General features: G+C 35.1%; 1 protein-coding gene across 8 annotated transcripts in view; it reads left to right on the top strand.

Annotated features, from left to right (window-relative positions):
• Positions 1-18,348, top strand: part of HLTF (helicase like transcription factor) — a 56,847-nt gene that overhangs the window by 8,986 nt on the left and 29,513 nt on the right. For 4 of the 8 annotated variants that reach the window (XM_008951884.4, XM_003826487.5, XM_008951882.4 and 1 more), the window contains exons 3-13: positions 1,625-1,791; positions 3,329-3,462; positions 4,353-4,450; positions 6,023-6,097; positions 6,238-6,429; positions 9,346-9,441; positions 12,807-12,882; positions 14,159-14,252; positions 16,822-16,901; positions 16,993-17,037; positions 17,867-17,956. In XM_008951884.4, coding sequence (XP_008950132.1) covers positions 1,625-1,791; positions 3,329-3,462; positions 4,353-4,450; positions 6,023-6,097; positions 6,238-6,429; positions 9,346-9,441; positions 12,807-12,882; positions 14,159-14,252; positions 16,822-16,901; positions 16,993-17,037; positions 17,867-17,956 — 1,147 coding nt within the window. The remainder of the gene's footprint in view (positions 1-1,624; positions 1,792-3,328; positions 3,463-4,352; positions 4,451-6,022; positions 6,098-6,237; positions 6,430-9,345; positions 9,442-12,806; positions 12,883-14,158; positions 14,253-16,821; positions 16,902-16,992; positions 17,038-17,866; positions 17,957-18,348) is intronic. The other 4 variants (XM_055110597.2, XM_008951885.4, XM_055110596.2 and 1 more) reach the window with 1 other exon arrangement.

Raw genomic sequence — 18,348 nt, 5'->3', positions numbered from 1 at the left:
TTGCTTACGGCCTTCTAGATTTCCAGAAATACATTGGAGCTTTTCAAAGCCCTCACAGACATCTCATTCCCTAGCTCTTCTTTATAAGCCTTTTTGTTTTTTTGCTTCAGCTGTTATCCACTGCCTCAGGTAGCCATGAAGTTAAAACACTTTCCTGTAAAATTGTTTTGACAAACATCCGCCCAAGGGAGGTTTTTTTGTACTTGGTGAGCTCAGAGGTTAAATACAGTCAGCCTTGCAAGTGGGGTCTTCCGGGGAACTTCAGGAGAATAACAGTTCTTTGGGAATGAATCTCTGAAAGAACTGTAACTCCATTCTCTTTTTTTCTGGTGACTGCCAAGCTTTACCTAGGATCCCAACAAGCTATTATTTTTATTTATTTATTTATTTATTTATTTATTTATTTATTTATTTATTTATTTTGAGATGAAGTCTCGCTCTGTCACCAGGCTGGAGTGCGGGGGCGCTATCTTGGCTTACTGCAACCTCTGCCTCCCGGGTTCAAGTGATTCTCCTGCCTCAGCCTCCCGAGTAGCTAGGACTACAGGCGCGTGCCACCACACCCAGCTAATTTTTGTATTTTTAGTAGAGACGGGGGTCTCACCATGTTGGCTAGGATGGTCTTGATCTCTTGACCTCGTGATCTTCCCACCTCGGCCTCCCAAAGTGCTGGGGGCGTGAGCTACTGTGCCTGGCCGTGAGCTATTTTTAAAGGCTACAGGATTGCTGGGGATGGGACTGAAGTACTGATATTCAGCTGTTTATTCTTTTTATTCTTGAATAAATGTTACCCAGATTTCTGCAAGCCTTTGATTTAGTTCTCAGTGTTCTGAAACATTTGATTCTGACAAATAATTTATCTAGTTTTTTTGTTGCCTTTATTGAGGAATTTTTGAAAGTCCTCATTCTACCATTCTTTATTGTGTTACCCTCCTTCAGTTTTTAAAAATATACATCATAATATTTAAGTTACATCATACAGTTTTTAATAAAGTAGAATCAGAATGGCATGAGTTGAAGAAGGCTGGATATATTTTTCTTACCTAGTTCCATCCTGACTTATAAATGCCTTATTCCCTGACTTTTATATTCTGGAGAATTGAGGTTCAGGAACCACCCGGTGTGGGTTCAGATTCTAGCTCTGCTACCTTTTAGCTTTGTGACCTTGGGCAAGTTACTTTTCTGTGCTTCAGTTTCTTCATTTGTAAAATGGGAATAATGATAGTACCTCCCAATAGAGCTGTGAGGATTTAAAAAGTCAGTCTGTGCAATGTACTTAGACCAATGCTTGGCACATAGTAAGCGCTCAATAAGGGTTGGCTATTTTTCAGAAGTTATGATGTTGAAAATTTTAGATAATTTGAATTTGCTAGTTTACATTTGACTATTTTTTAAGACATTAAGGATTTGTTAACTTCCTAATGAATATAGATTAGAAAAATAATATTAAGGAGTCATAATAATATATATTAATATTTCTGTAGTTTATGTCTAGAAAATATATTTTTCTTAGTGCAGTGTTTAGCAGTAGCATTAAAAAATGAATGGAAATCCCGGATAAAGTATAACAAAGTTATTGTCTATTATTTATAATGTAATATTATCTGTTTATCATTTTTATTAGGTTAATAATAATGAAATGGTTGCATTACAACGAGATCCTAATAACCCTTATGATAAGAATGCAATTAAAGTAAACAATGTGAATGGAAATCAAGTTGGCCATTTAAAGAAAGAGCTTGCAGGTGCTTTGGCCTATATCATGGACAACAAATTGGCACAAATTGAAGGGTAATGTACTTTCAGAATTTAGTTTTAATAATTGTGAATTATAGTCATCTTTGAACTTGTTAGGGCTTCTTGTTAGAGCCTATAAAGGTATGCTAACAATTTCTATCACTGTACTTTTGGTACGTGTTAAATAAATGTTTTATTTCTCCTTTTACATACTTCTACTACCCCAGCCATCAAACAATTGTCCTCTCATTTTCCTATGGAATTATTACCATGGAGAAAATAGACCTTGGTTCAAATATTAGGAAGTACATTCCATTTCTCCAAACCTTTTGGTACCTAGGTTTAGGAATTTGGAAGTGTTTGTTTGTTTGTTTATTTATTTATTTATTTATTTTGAGATGAAGTCTCACTCTGTTGCCTAGGCTGCAGTGCAGTTGTGTGATCTCGGCTGACTGCAACCTCCGCCTCCAGGGTTCAAGCAACTCTCCCTGCCTTAGCCTCCTGAGTAGCTACAGGTGCCTGCCACCATGCCCAATTAATTTTTGTATTTTTTAGTAGAGACAGAGATTTGCCATGTTGGCCAGGCTGTCTCGAACTCCTGACCTCAGGTGATCTGCCCGCCTCGGCCTCCCAAAATGCTGGGATTACAGGCGTGAGCCACCGTGCCCAGCCTGGAAGTGTTTGTTTATATCAGAGGTTATAAACTGGTATTCTGTGATATGATGTAGGTGAATTTCATTTTGCCCTGCAGTGTTTTAGACATTTTTTCGTTCAGTACTAATTATTGAAATAGCTAAGTCTGCATTTTATACATATTAATTTATTTTCTTAAATACAAAAAACTTATTTTTCTCTTGACAAGTGGGAAATCTGGCAATGCAGGATGAGTTGTCACTTCCATATGACAATAGTTGACTGGAACTCTCCCTTTAGCTAGGGCATATGCTCTCCCAGTTTTATCACCTGTTTCTTTTTTCTTTTTCTAAACTCTTTCAGTCTTTCAGTTACCTTTTCTCTTTTAGGCATTTGTACTTGTGATCTCAATTTAAGTATCTGGAATATTTAGGATCTTGATATTCTAATTCTAATTTTTAGGATATTCATATAATCCTAGGTGAGTTTGGAAGAGAAAATAAATGCTCATAATGTCTCACTTTGTTTTCTCCTTTTTCAGTTTATCAGGTTTTTCAGTTATTGAGAATAACTTAGTGAATCACAAGTTCTTGCATTTCCCATTTTCCAAGCAGAATGAGTTACTACCCTCAGTGGTTCTGTTAGCCAAACTCTACCCTTTGATTTAACTTATTTTACTTATATTACAATCTTGTTTACAGGCCATCCTTGCATTTTTAAAACTGCTTTATTCCATTTTCTCAATTTTTTCTGGCACTCTGTTTCTAAAAATCACTCTTCTGATTGTTTATGGTTCTATTTCTTTTCCTTTTTTTCTTTCATGTCTGCCCAACTAGTTCCTTATTACTTTACTTCAATGTAAAATGTAAATGATACACTTAAAATATTGAACTAATTCTTAATGGGGATAAAAAGTAATGCTTCTGATTTCCCTTTCTTTTTCTCCCAAATATAATAGGGTAGTTCCTTTTGGTGCAAACAATGCTTTTACCATGCCTCTGCATATGACTTTTTGGGGAAAAGAAGAAAATAGAAAAGCGGTTTCAGATCAGTTGAAGAAACATGGATTTAAATTGGGTCCTGCACCAAAAAGTAAGTTTAGGGTTTCACTTAATATTATTCTGATATTGTAAGATGCAGGGATTATGAAACATTTATTCTCTCTTGGAGTTTGTTGGCTAATTTGTGCTCAAGGCTCCAAGGTACAACTTTTTTTCAGGAGTCTTTTTGAGGAAATCTCTGATTTTTCCTTTTGCCTCTATTGAAATAGATTCACACATAAAAATATACACAGTACGAGTGAGGGGATATTAAAAAAATTAAAGAAAAAGTATATATGCAATGAAGTCTCATATATACCCTCCCCTAATTTTCCCTAATGGTAACATCTGGAAACCCCTGACTTTAAACATTCTTTTTGATAAATTTTAGGCAAAAATAATCTGATAGCGAATGAAAAGGATTGCTTGGCAAGAGTTTGTTCAAATAATGTGGAATTACTTGTTTTTTTTAGTGATTTAGTATTTAGCTTTTAAAATACCTCTAAAATACAAGGCTTTTAATGCAGTTTGTTATGCATGTTTTATTTATTTATTTGTGTATATATTTTGAGACAGAGTCTTGCTCTGTCACCCAGGCTAGAGTACAGTGGCCACGATCAGTGGCTGAGTGCAACCTTGACCTCCTGGGCTCCAGCAGTCCTTCCACCTGAGCCTCCTGAGTAGCTGGGACTACAGGCGCACACCATCACGCTCTGCTAATTTTTGTATTTTTTGTAGAGACAGAATCTCACCATGTTGCCCAGGCTAGTCTCAAACTACTGGACTCAGGCAAACCACCTGCCTTGGCCTCCCAAAGTGCTTGGGTTACAGGCATGAGCCACAGCACCCAGCCCTGTTAATGCACATTTTAAAAGCTACTTAATAAAAGATAAAAACCTACTTTATTTGATGGCTTTATTCTTTTTATTTTGTAAATTATAGCTTTAGGATTCAATTTGGAAAGTGGTTGGGGCTCTGGAAGAGCTGGACCAAGCTATAGTATGCCAGCGCATGCTGCAGTACAGATGACAACTGAACAGGTGTGCTTCTCTTTTATTTTATAATCTAAAAGTGAATTTTAAATGTTGCAGGTTTGTATTTAAAAGAACAGGATGAATATGTACGTGTGGGTATTTGTGGTCTTCAAATATATTAAGTTATAATGAAACATGTTATAGAATAAATAGAATATATATATGTTAACATTTTATATAAAAAGTACTGATAAGGAATAAATCCATACGTGAACATTTGTACCTAACATACAAAACACACACGTTCCTGTTTATGCATGGCATATTTTTGTATTTGAAATGTTTTAAATGTTTAAGTAGTAATTTTAAGAAAAAAATTGAAGCTGAGACTTAACTCCTTTCAGTAATTTTGCAAATGCAGTGCTAAAGATTTAACTCCAAATTCTTCACATTGTCTAATTTGTAATTTAGGATGAGTTATGCTGAATTTCTTTGAAAAAAAAGTATATAAAGTAAATTAATGCAGATCAATTTAAAAATAACATTAAAACTTTTTTGATGTTTGTATCTACCAGTGTTAGTCCTTTTATCTACTAATTGTAGTTACCATATTTACCCTGCTTATTGTTAGAAGGACTTGAGCTTGTTTCTGGTAGATAAGCCCCAGGTTACTTCTGATTTTTTAGACCTGGCCTGATTTCTTCTGAGCTGCTGCTGTGTTCATGTGTTAATTTTCACAAATATCTGTATCACATATATGTTGATATAAAATTGGACTAACCTAGTTTAAATAGTCAATTAAGTTAGCATAATAATAAAACTATCCTATAGTGCATGGCAAGTTCCTTATTGCAGTAATAATAAATGGAATGTCATTGACCTGGTAGGACTGAGAAAATACTTTGAATACAACTGATAGCATCACAGAATTTTAATGGCAGAAGGAACCTTAGAGACAATCTAAATTTAGTTCATCCCTTTCATTTTATAGGAATAAGACATGGGGCCATAAAGGTCAAGTCTTGCTGAAACTTACATATAAGCTTATTTGTGATAAAACTGTGACTGAAACTCGGGACTTAAAATTCTTTTATATTCTTTTACCTCCTAACAACTAAAGCACCTGTTCATTCGCTCTTCAGTGAGTAGTGTAATCTTAGAGTTGATTTATGTGCCTTTTTGGCGTTTGACTAGTTTGTGGTTTTTAAATTTAATTTAATTTCAATTTCTTAATTTTTTGAGACAGGGTCTCACTTTCTTGCCCAGGCTGGAGTGCAGTGGCATAATCATGGTTCACTCTATCCTCTACCTACTAGGCTGAAGTGATCCTCCCATCTCAGCATCCCTAGGAGCCAGAGCTACAGGCATTCACCCCCATGCCTGGCTAATTTTTTACAAATTTTTTTGTAGAGATGGGATCTCTCACTATGTTATCCAGGCTGGTCTCAAACTCCTGAGCTCAAGTGATCCTCCCACCTTGGTCTCCCAAAGTGCTGAGATTATTGGCATGAGCCACCACTCCTGGCCCGTTTGACATTAACGCCAGTTAATTAACTAAATGATTTCAAATCTGACTTAAATGCAAGTATTATTTTAATTAGTTTGTTTTACATTGTTTCTTGTTGCTGTTTATTGTAGCTTAAAACAGAATTTGACAAATTGTTTGAAGATTTAAAAGAAGATGATAAAACCCATGAAATGGAACCAGCTGAGGTATTGAACCAATATTTTTTATTTAAGACTACTCAGAATGTTTAAATATACTTAGAATCTACTTTTTGTTTAATCACAGGATCTGCATGTGAAAAAAGGAATGGCTTAATGTATTTCCCTTTATGACTTTTTATTTATAGGCTATTGAAACACCACTGCTTCCACATCAAAAACAAGCTCTAGCTTGGATGGTGTCACGGGAAAACAGCAAAGAACTTCCACCATTCTGGGAACAGCGAAATGACTTATACTATAACACAATAACAAATTTTTCTGAGAAGGACCGACCAGAAAATGTCCATGGAGGAATTTTAGCTGATGATATGGGTTTGGTAATTATTTTTTTCTTTAGTTAATAAAATCTAATTTTGTGATTATGATTTTCTAGAAAGTAATTTTGAAGTAAAAAGAGATAGGAATATGTTGGTACCAGTTTGGGACTAGATTTTACTATCTTTGTAGAACACAGTTTTTCCTATAGTTTTTACTTAAAATAGTGGTATAAAGATGTGTTCCTCAGTTTTCTTTTTTTTTTTTTGAGATGGAGTCTTGCTCTGTCACCCAGGCTGGAGTGCAGTGACGCGATCTTGGCTCACTGCAGCCTCTGCCTCCCAGGTTCAAGCAGTTCTCCTGTCTCAGCCTTCCAAATAGCTGGGATTACAGGCATGTGCCACCATGCCCAGCTAATTTTTGTATTTTTAGTAGAGACAGGGTTTTACCACGTTGGCCAGGCTGGTTTTGAACTCCTGACTTCAAGTGATCCGCCCGCCTTGGCCTCCCAAAGTGCTGGGGTTACAGATGTGAGCCACCCTGCCTGGCCATGTTTCTCAATTTTCTTTGCTCTTTGAAATTCAGGGTGACCTGTCTTTCATAGGTTTTCTTTTAAAAAGTAAAGACAAAACAATGTTATGTGAAATTGTATTCCATCACAAATATTGTGGTATGCAGAGTATTAAATAGATACTTATGTGTCCTTACACTAGCAGTTTTTATATTTTTCAGTCTCAGTAACCCTTTCTACTCATAAAAATTACTGATCTCAAAGAGCTTTTGCTTTTGTGTGCTGTTATCAGTAGTTATAGTATTAGGCAGTGGTAGCTAAAGATAGCAGTACAAACTCATTGCTTGTTAACATAAATAGCATATTTTTAAAAGAAAAATAACTATGCCAAAACATTAACAATTTTGTTGCAACAACTGGCATTGTTTCACATTTTTGCACATCTCTGTGTTTGGCCGAATAGATGGCAGCTGAATTCTCACCTGCTTCTTCATTCAGTCTGTTCTGTTAGGTTGTTTTGGTTGAAGTATATGAAGAAAATTTGTCCTTACGACGGTATGTTGCTGTAAAGAGAGGAGTATTGTAATAGCTTTTTAGATAATTGCAGATTTCTTTGATATACTGCATCAAAATTCAATAAATATTAGTTTATTAAAGGTTAATTGTTGTAATATGGAACGCTAAATCGTATCAGTGAGCTTTTTATACCGTTTCATTGAAATCTATTTGTGTATCTTGCTCATTGAATGGATATTTTACCCATGTATGATTTTATAACACCAGGCATTGCTCATTTAGAAAATGTTGGTTCATTGAGTTGGGCAGACCTACTAAATGTTGATGTATTTCATATGCAATATCCAAAACTTACATTCATTAATATTACCACTGATGTTATTAGAAAATCATTTACATTTTGGGAAGGCACTATGTTCATAGTGTCACACACAACTTTTCCAACATTCTAATTTTCTGTTGAAAACTCACATTTTATCATTGACAAGCTCAGTTGTTTCCTTTGTAGATGACAGCCTCACTTTGTTCATTTTCTAGAAAGTATCTTTCAGACACTCAGTCGTGATTGATAGTTGTCATTCAAGTAAAAATGGTGTCGCATGAAAAAAGTGACTAGTTGAGCTTATAACTCCCATCTTGAGTGATTTTTCTCTAGCTAACCCTCATAGTTTGATATGCAACAGAAGTAGTTCATATGTAGTTTCCATTTCACTACACAGAATATTAAAAAGATTTGTACTGAAGTAATGAGACTTCATAAAATTAATGTGTACTGCTTCGTCAAGAACATTCTTCTTTTTTTTTTTTTTTTTTTTCTTGAGATGGAGTTTCACTCTTGTTGCCCAGGCCGGAGTAATGGTTCAGTCTTGGCTCACTGCACCCTCCGCCTCCCAGGTTCAAGTGATTCTCCTTCCTCAGCCTCCCAAGTCGCTGGGATTACAGGCATGCGCCACCACACCTAGCTAATTTTTTGTATTTAGTAGAGACGGGGTTTCACCGTGTTGGTCAGGCTGGTCTTGAACTCCTACCTCAGGTGATCCACCCGCTTCGGCCTCCCAAAGTGCTGGGATTACAGGCCTGAGCCACTGTGCCCAGCCAAGAACATTCTTAAGGAAAACTTTTTTTTTTAACTGTATGTGGCAGTTAAGAATATGATGACTAGTACTAATATACCTTAGTGCCAACTGCTTTGTTTTATGCTGGGGCACTTTTTTGACCATTGTTATTTGGGCTTTTTGTAGGATTAGTGCAGATGTTAACAGAGTAAGGTCTGTCTTAGTAGTATTATAAAAACAGTTTTGACTTCGCATTTTCATGAAGGGCTCCTGGGAAACCCTCCCCATCCCCAGTGGCCTGTGGACCACACTTTGAAAACTGCTGTTATTTACACTGCTTTAAAATTGCCAGAGATTTACTAATGTATTGCCAACTATGAATTAAGCTGCAGTAAATATTGAAAAATCACATGCTTCCACTTAAGAAAAATGCATAAGAAATATATCTTTTATGCTTTATGGAGAAGTTATGACTTTTAAGCTTGGTATTATCTTTAAGTCAAATTTTAATAAAATGATTATATGCATACTGGAATTACTAATCACTTTAGCTCTGAACTTCATGGCAAATGAGTAGTTATAAATAGTTGCATGATAAAAATCAAGAGTTCAGGATTAAATGTAGAATTGTAGAATAGCAGTCATTCAATAAAATGACACTTCTCAGAGATACTTGTAGTATTTTATAGTGCAAATCATTTAATAATTCCCTAATAATGCAGTGGGGGAAAGCATTTTCTAACTAAATGAAATACTCATTTTTCATTAATATACAGTACACTTTTGTGATCTTGAATGATATTTGATATTCGATTACTTGATTTTAAAATGGGAATGTTTTTCTGGTGAACTGGGTTTCACAATCTGACCATTTATCTTTTTAAAACATTTTTAAGGGTAAAACTCTTACAGCCATTGCAGTAATCCTTACCAACTTCCATGATGGCAGACCTCTTCCTATTGAAAGAGTTAAAAAGAATCTACTGAAGAAGGTAAAGTAGTAGTAAGTGCGCTTTATGTGAAACCTCCAGTTTATTGTGAAATCTTTAAATTTCATCATTAAAAAAAACTACCAAGAAATTGTGTTTTCAGAAATGCGATGAATGGTCTCTCTGTCTTTTATGTGTTGCTGATAAGAATGAAAGTTCATGTCACATTCTTTTTACGTTTTCAGACAAGGTGTGGCTCTGTTGCCCAGGCTGGAGTGCAGTGGCGCAATCTCAGCTCACTGTAACCTCTGCTTCCCGGGCTCAAGTCATGGGATTTCGCCATGTTGTCCAGGCTGGTCTCGAACTCATGAGCTCAAGCCATCTACCTGCCTCAGCCTCCCAAAGTGCTGGGGCTATAGGTGTGAGCCACCAGCAGGTATCACATTCTTGAGAACAATTGATAATTTGTATCAGGAGTCTTAAAATTGTTTATAATCTTTGAACAATTTTGCCAGTCAATAATGCCATTTCTAAGAAACTATCTGAAAGGAGTTACCAGAAATTCATTTTTTCCAAAGAAAATACAGCTTTTTTTTTTTTTTTTTTTCCCCTCAACATTGTTTTAAAGGCTGGGCATAGTGACTGGCACCTGTAGTTCCACCTACTTGGGAGGCTGAAGCAGGAGGATTGCTGGAGCCCAGGAGTTTGAGCCTATGGTCAGCTATGATTGCACTATTGCACTCCACCCTCAGTGACATTGTGAGACCCTGTCTCTAAAACAAATAAAAATAAAATAAAGGTGGACAATTTGAAACATCTTTTGACAAGGGGACAGTTAAACGATATAGCCATAAAACTTACTATTATGTAACCATTAAGTATTATTTTTGATGAATAATCACTTTCATGATTCTTTTTAGTTAAAAAATGACAGGTACAAATCTTTGTGTGGAGTTTGGTTCCTCACTTTGTAAATAATATATTCATGTGTGTTTTAAGTCCATTCACTACACTATCTGTACCAAAATGTTAATAATAACTTATGTCCTAGTGATGAGAATAAGGGTGACTTTTCTTGAAAATTTGTGTGTGTGTGTATATATATATACATATATATATGTATATAATATAAACATACATTTATATTTGGTTTCTAAGAATTAAAAATTAGTTTAGTGAGAAAAATAAATGTTACTAGAGAGGAACAGTTACTTCTTTTCTTACCTGAAAATTCAAGTAACTTAAATAGAAGGAAATAGCAAAAAGATGTATGCAATATACTTCTTTTCTGAACTCTTCTGAATTACCATTCTTCCTAGTTTTTAGTTTTCAGAGAAGGCAGTACATCAGTTTCCTGTCAGTGCTATTGAGATTTTATTTTATTAATGTCTGCACTTAGTTTTACTTCCTACTTTCTACTTTTATTGAGAGTTAAACCTGTTGAAGTCTCAGGTTCAATTCCTCACCCTGAGCAACCTAATGTTTTTTGTCTTGTTCTTCCTACATTTGGTTATTGAAACTGAAGTTTTAGGTTACCAGATTTGATAGAAGCACATAAGACTACTTACAGCTTTAGTCTCAATTATTAATTGAGAAATTATCAATTAACAATAAGGATTTCTCTTATTTTTCCCCAAGATAAGTTATATATTTAAAGTGTGTTTTATAGTAGAAAGGTTTTAGAATATTTGGGTTGCTACATTAATTGAAATGGCAGCTGAAGATGTGATTTCCAGCCAGGGATTTATTTAAAAAAAAAAAAAAATTGTCACTCTTTCAAGTATGTTTAGATATTCCAAACATAAGTAGACTGAAATATTGATTTAAATTCCCCTAGATTCTAACATACTATTATTTCATCCAGCTTGGACTTGATAAAAAGTTTATCTTTGAACTTTATAGAGAAAAAGTTTGCTGAGCAAAATATTTTAATATAAAGAATAATGCAAAGCTGGGCATAGTGACTCATTCCTGTAATCCCAGCACTTTTGGAGGCTGAGGCGGGCAGATCACCTGAGGTTAGGAGTTCAAGACCAGTCTGACCAACATGGTGAAGCCCTGTCTCTACTGAAAATACAAAATTAGCTGGGCGTGGTGGCGCATACCTGTAATCTCAGTTACTTGGGAGGCTGAGGCAGGAGAATCACTTGAACTCAGGAGGTAGAGGTTTCAATGAGCCGAGATTGTGCCGTTGCACTCCAGCCTGGGCAACAAGAGTGAAACTCTGTCTCAGAGAAAAAAAAAACAAGATGAATGCAAAGGACATCCTTTATGTTTGAGTAAACATTTAGTTTTTTTGCATACTGTTTAATATAAATGGTTATAGTAATTATTGAAGACTTGATAGGATGTTTGATGAAAAGCATTTTTACCATCTCTTTCTTGGAGCTAATGCTTAGACATTAACTGTCTAAAGTAACTCTTCTAGTTACATATCTCTAAAAATATTGTATTTGGGATTTTAAATTAATTTAATTTTATTTTTTGAGACAGAGGGAGTGCAGTGGCGCAATCTTGGCTCACTACAACCTCCACCTCCTCAGTTCAAGCAATTCTCCTGCCTCAGCCTCCCAAGTAGCTGGGATTACAGGTGCCCGCCACCATGCCTGGCTAATCTGTGTCTATTTAGTAGAGACAGGGTTTTGCCGTGTTGGCCAGGCTAGTCTCGAGCTCCTGATCTTAGGTGATCCGCCGCCTCGGTCTCCCAAAGTGCTGGCATGAGCCACTGCGCCCGGCAGATTTTTAATTTTTTTTTATTGGTACCTTTAAAGAGGATGAACCTTTTCAACCACATTTTTAGTAAGACTCAACTCTAAGGGGGGATTTTTTAAGTGCTTACAATTCAAATTTTATAAAATTGTTTTCAATTCATGTACATTGGTGCCTTTGGAAACAAAGGTACATTGGAAAAGAAAAAGAAAATGGGCTAGCAGGAAAATACCCCATGGAGTAAGAAGAGAGGACACTCTGGGACCTGTACTATTATATATTAGAGTTATTTGCCCTGCAAATTCTAGAGAAAAAGAGGATGACAATGGCAGCCTCATTAAAGATCTGAACATGGAACATTGGTTTGAAAAGTTTGAAGTCTGAGAATTCTTAATTATAAAGTAAATCCCAGTTCTTGAATTTTTCTCACAATAATGTGTCATTTATAATTGAGATTTGCTTTCGGTATTCCTTTCGAAAAGGTGAAGGCCAAGTAGTTTTATTTATTTATTTATTTTTGAGATAACCCGTGAAAAAATTTTAAATCAATTTGTATATTTTCCTCTTCACTTATTCACCCTCCCCTTCAGTTGCTCCAGAATTGGGTAGCAATTTAAGTCGTTTTTATTATGCAAAGTAAAGCAATATAAAACAGGATGCATTTAAAGTTATTTAAAACTGATAGCAGTACTGTTTAAGAAATATGCCTATTTACCCAGGAATGTAATGTTAACGATGACTCTATGAAACTTGGAGGAAACAATACCAGTGAAAAGGCAGATGGACTAAGCAAAGGTAAATGCTCATTTTGAAATGATCCAATATTTGATCTGGTAAACTTTAATTTGAATATGACCCAATATTTGATTTGCGTTTTTTCAGCCTAATATTGTAATTCTAGTTTTGGCTTTGTACTGTACAAAAATTTAGGATCTCTTTTTTAAAAGGTCTTCCCTGAGTACTGATAGGAAAGGTTTCATGAAGGAGATGATTGAATTGGGTAGTATAACATTTAGAGAACTGGGGAAGAGCATTTTGGGTTGTGAAAAAAAATCTCATGAAAGGGTACTTTAAAAAGAGCATGTTTTATTCTGGGACCTCAGTGAATTTTATTGTATTTAAAATGTAATATGCATGGATAACAGCAGATAATGCTAGAAAGCTAGCTTTAGAGCCAAATTCTGAAGTCATAGGAGAAATGGAAAGAGATCTGTGGATTTTACAGTTAAATGACCCTCATAAAGCTAATTTCTGAAGATAGATTAGAGCAGACTGAAAATATTTTAAGAGTAGTAGGTGAAAAATTGTAAATAACAATTGGTGCTATTACTTAAGTTTGGGATAGGAAAGAAATAGAAAGGTGGCTGAGTTAGGGTAAGATGAGGTTTTTTTTTGTTTTTGATTTTGTTCTGTGGTCTAACTCATCTACCTAGATGAGTTAGGTAGATGAGTTAGCAGTAGAAGGAAAGAAGTAAGGTTGAAGGAAAGTATAGATAAATGAGTGGATTAAAAGATAGGAAAATTGAGATTTTTATGGAAGATACCTTCTCATTTTCTTTGTAAAGTGAAATAGGTCATCTTGGAATAAAAGGAGTTATAATCTAGGCAAAGGGGTCAATGTAGTATGGATCATTCTGGTATGGATCATGCTGATAAATGGGTAGGGGAGCTGAACAGTGTTTAGTAAAAAGAGTTACCAAGTGACACAAGGTGACATCTGAGATTTGAACATGTAAATTTATAACAGCACCTATTTGTGGTTCTGTTGATTTTTTTTTCCAATAGCTCTTAGCTGCCTTGGTACAGCAAGACATTCAGCTAGTGTGGGGATGGGCTGGATGAGTACAAAGAAAAGACTGGGTCATAAAAATTTGAAGGTACTTTCTAATTAGAAATGAGGAAATACTAGATTAGGAAAAAAGTAGAGAAAATAGAGTAATGGTAATGAAAGGAATGAAGATGTTAAGAAAACTGAAAATCAGTAATTAGAAAACCAAGGTTTTAAGAGGGATAATACTAGTTTCTAAGACACCTTACTAATACTTTATATTTGCATTTTTCTTTGAAATAGAAGCATCTAGATGTAGTGAACAACCCAGTATTTCAGATATCAAGGAGAAGAGTAAGTTTCGCATGTCAGAATTGTCTAGCTCCCGCCCCAAAAGGTAAACTATTATGGTTTGATTATGTCATATGTTTATTTAGACTCTGTTTTCTTATGTGTAAAAGAGATAGAGGCTGGGCAAGGTGGCTCACACCTGTAATCCCAGCACTTTGGGAGGCCGAGGCGGGTGGATCATGAGGTCAGAAGATTGAGACCATCCTGGCTAACACAGTGAAACCCCGTCTCTACTAAAAATAGACAAAAATTAGCCAGGCGTGGTGGTGGGCGCCTGTAGTCCCAGTTACCCAGGAGGCTGAGGCAGGAGAATGGCGTGAACCCGGGAGGCAGAGCTTGCAGTGAGTTAAGATCGCACCACTGCACTGCAGCCTGGGTGACAGAGTGAGACTCCGTCTCAAAAAAAAAAAGAAAAAGAGAGAGATAGAGATGACCATGACCCTTATATTTGTTAAGTAGTTCTTTCAAATACATTCTTTTATTTGAAACTACCAAGATCACTATGACTTAGGCAGATAGAGTATTCTCATTTTACAGATGAAGAAGAATGATACTGACCTATAAAAGAAATGAATTGGTAAATTTTAATAATCACTCATCTTTCTACTACTTTTTTTCTATTTTGTCAAGGAACTAAGATCTAGATCTTGGGATTTTTGCTTTTTTTTGAGATTTTAGAAGTTTTCTTTATGGATTTAAGGGGATGAAAACTGAAGAATATTTTATTAGATAACTTGACAAAAGCATTCTTGATCGTTTCAGTTCTTCACATGTAGTGAGTGGAAATAAGACATGATAAAGTTATTTGTGGACAGTATTATATTAACATAGACTAGAGGGAGAATTTGAATAAAAGATGTAATTCCCCTCTGATCTTGTCTTGAATCTGTTAACTTTACAAACTTCATTTATCTTCTGAAGTAGGTCTAAAAATTGGGCTTTTGTTGTATTGTCTACCATCAGTATCTACACAAGTCATCGCAAATTTGTCTCTGCTAGCTATTTCATCAACAAAGGTTTTGAAACTGGCTATGTTAATTGTTCTGTCATTAATAGCTGTCTGAACTAAGCACAAAGCCAGCACTCATCAGTGTTATCTAAATCTAATTGCTTCAGATTTAGATAAATGACAAATGTTACAACTTTGAACTTATCATAAACCTGGGTAACACAACACTGTTAATTGGACAAGATCAGATTAAAGGACATAGAAATAATAATGGTGAGGACATGAGAAAAACTTAACAACAGCTGACACACATGTTATAGCTAATAGTTATGTTATTGTGTAACAGGCACTCTTTTAGGGGCTTTTGCATGTAGTAACATTTTATTCTATGAGGATTATATTTTTATTTCTATTTTTCTTATGAGGAAACAGGCATTGAAGAATATTAGGTAATTTACTTAAAATCACATAACAAATTACTGGTGGAATGAGGATTTAAAGCTAGGCAGTCTGACTTCAGAATTTATTGCTCTTAGGCACTTAATCACTGTTAAACTTTCTACACAAAATTTATGAAATTTTCTATTGTGAAAGAATTACATTTTTGCCTTTTGGCTGCTTATTTCATTGTGTTAGAAGTATTTTCTTTGATAAGAGCCAATTCTTTTTTCTTTTCTTTTCTTTTCTTTTTTTTTTTTTGAGACAGAGTTTTGCTCCTGTCGCCCAGGCTGGAGTGCAATGGCATGATCTCGGCTCACTGCAACCTCTGCCTCCCGGGTTCAAGCAATTCTCCTGCCTCAGCCTCCTGAGCAGCTAGAACTACAGGCACGCACCACCACACCTGCCTAGTTTTTGTATTTTTAGTAGAAACGGGGTTTCACCATGTTAGCCAGTCTGGTCTCAAACTCCTACCTCAGGTGATCTGCCCACCTCCACCTCCCAAAGTGCTGGGATTGCAGACATGAGCCACCATGCCTGGCCACGAGCCAATTCTTTTTTGTTCCAGTTTTATATGCTTTAATTGAACTACCAAATATTAAACCTGGTATTGAAATTTTTAATTTTTTAGAATGACTTAGTTTTTCAAATTTATTTTATTTTATTTTATTTTTTTGAGATGGAGTGTCGCTCTGTCAGGTGGGCTGGTGTGCAGTGGCGCAATCTCCGCTCACTGGAAACTCCGTCTCCTGGCTTCACGTCATTCTCCTGCCTCAGCCTCCCGAGTAGCTGGGACTACAGGCACCCGCCACCATGCCCGGCTATCAAATTTATTTTAATAATAGTGAAATTCGCTGGGTGTAGTGGCACGCACTTGTAGTCCTAGGTACTCCCGAGGCTAAGGCGGGATGATCACTTGAGCCCAGGAGTATGAGGTTGCAGTGACTTCTGATTGTGTCACTGTACTCCATCCTGGGCAAAAGAGTGAGACCCTGTCTCAAAAAACAATACCAGTGGTACTCCATTTTGTATAGTTAATGCATCTATCTGGTTATGAAAGCAGAATGCTTTTAGCAGATCTGACTTTCATTTGTCAAAATCTTTAAAAAATTTTTCAAAAAATAAATGAGTAGGACAAAAGTTTTTTATTGCATTTATTAAACATGTTTGTATATCTTATTTTGCTTTGGGTTGGTCCAAAAATTTCTTTGTGTATACTTAATTTTAGAAGAAAAACTGCTGTCCAGTACATAGAAAGCAGTGATTCAGAGGAAATTGAAACAAGTGAATTGCCGCAGAAAATGAAAGGTAACATGTAATAGATGTGATTTGATAATGTGTCCTATATTCTAATGTCCTGTTTTGCCCATTTTTATGTTTATTTTTGTTTTATTTTTAGGCAAACTGAAAAATGTACAGTCTGAAACTAAAGGCAGGGCGAAAGGTATGTGTATACTATATACCCATAATCTAGACTTCAAGATTATTAAAGTACAGCTCCATTGATTTGTATCTCGCTAGGTTGGAATGTTTTAGTAATAGCTCTTAAACTTGGCTGATGTTTACATTTGAACTCTTCATGGAGCTAACCATGGGTGTTAAATTAATTTTGTAAAGGAGGAAAAGTGAATAAATAGTTGCAAATTAAAATCTAAGGGATAATAATATTTAAACTATACTTAAAACAATTTTCTACTACCTATAAAATGACTTCAATAAAACCTATGTGTGTAGTATGAATAGTAATTACAAAATTAGGTTGAGAATGTCTTCCTGGCAATACTATTATTGTTTACATTATTATACAGATGTGAAAATAATCAAATTTTTTCTTTAAAATATGTTTTATTTTCCTGTAATTCACATCATACTATATTTCTCATTCGTTGAGAAATTGTATTGCATTTGGAAAATAACTGATCATCTTGACTGATCTGAAAATTTGGCAGCCTTATCATTAGGAATCAAACCGTTTGTTTCCTTGAAAAATTCTCCTTCCACCTGAGAGCTGAATCACTTTGCATATGACTGCTCCTACTTTCATTTCTTCTCCTCAAGTCTTACCATGAATGACTACATCGTTTCTCTGAGTTGAAAAGATATGCTTAGTGTCAGAGGTAGTAATTTTGGTTACCAAATATTTTAACTTAATAATATAAGCTCTTACAATAGAGGGTGAAAATGGTATTCTATTTCTTACCCTTAGAAAGTACCTGTACTCTAGCACAGGAGATAATTTGAAAAAAATTTAAAATTCTTTGTTGTTTTATCAGCAGGATCTTCTAAGGTTATAGAAGATGTGGCATTTGCATGTGCATTAACTTCATCCGTTCCTACAACAAAAAAGAAAATGTTGAAAAAGGGTCAGTAAATATCCTTGTTTTCTAGTTTTTGGTTTTTTTTCTGTTTTTGAATTAAAAAATTTAAAATTTTAAGTTATAAAACCATATTACAAGAAGTTTAGAAAATAGAGACTATTTTTTAAAGTATATAACCCATTAAAAGAACAAAGCTACCTCATAATTTGTTTTCCTTTTGGTGCATTTTCCTACTGTATTTGTTTTAGTTAGGGCCAAAATGTGATGGGGGCCCTTACTCCTCTGAATAGCAGAGATATTTCTTCTAGTAATGGCACAAAGCAATTTGTGGCTGCTTTAAAGCTTAATTTAATTTGGGTTAATTTAAGTTAAAGGTTTAATTTTTTGGTATTAGAATTTGCTTTTCATTTTAAAATGTTAGTGATCTTTGTTATGAT

The sequence above is a fragment of the Pan paniscus genome, chromosome 2 (assembly GCF_029289425.2).
Source record: "Pan paniscus chromosome 2, NHGRI_mPanPan1-v2.0_pri, whole genome shotgun sequence".
Lineage (NCBI taxonomy): Eukaryota > Metazoa > Chordata > Mammalia > Primates > Hominidae > Pan > Pan paniscus.
The sequence above is the reverse complement of the archived record's forward strand: the minus strand, read 5'-3'. Positions and strand labels throughout refer to the sequence as shown.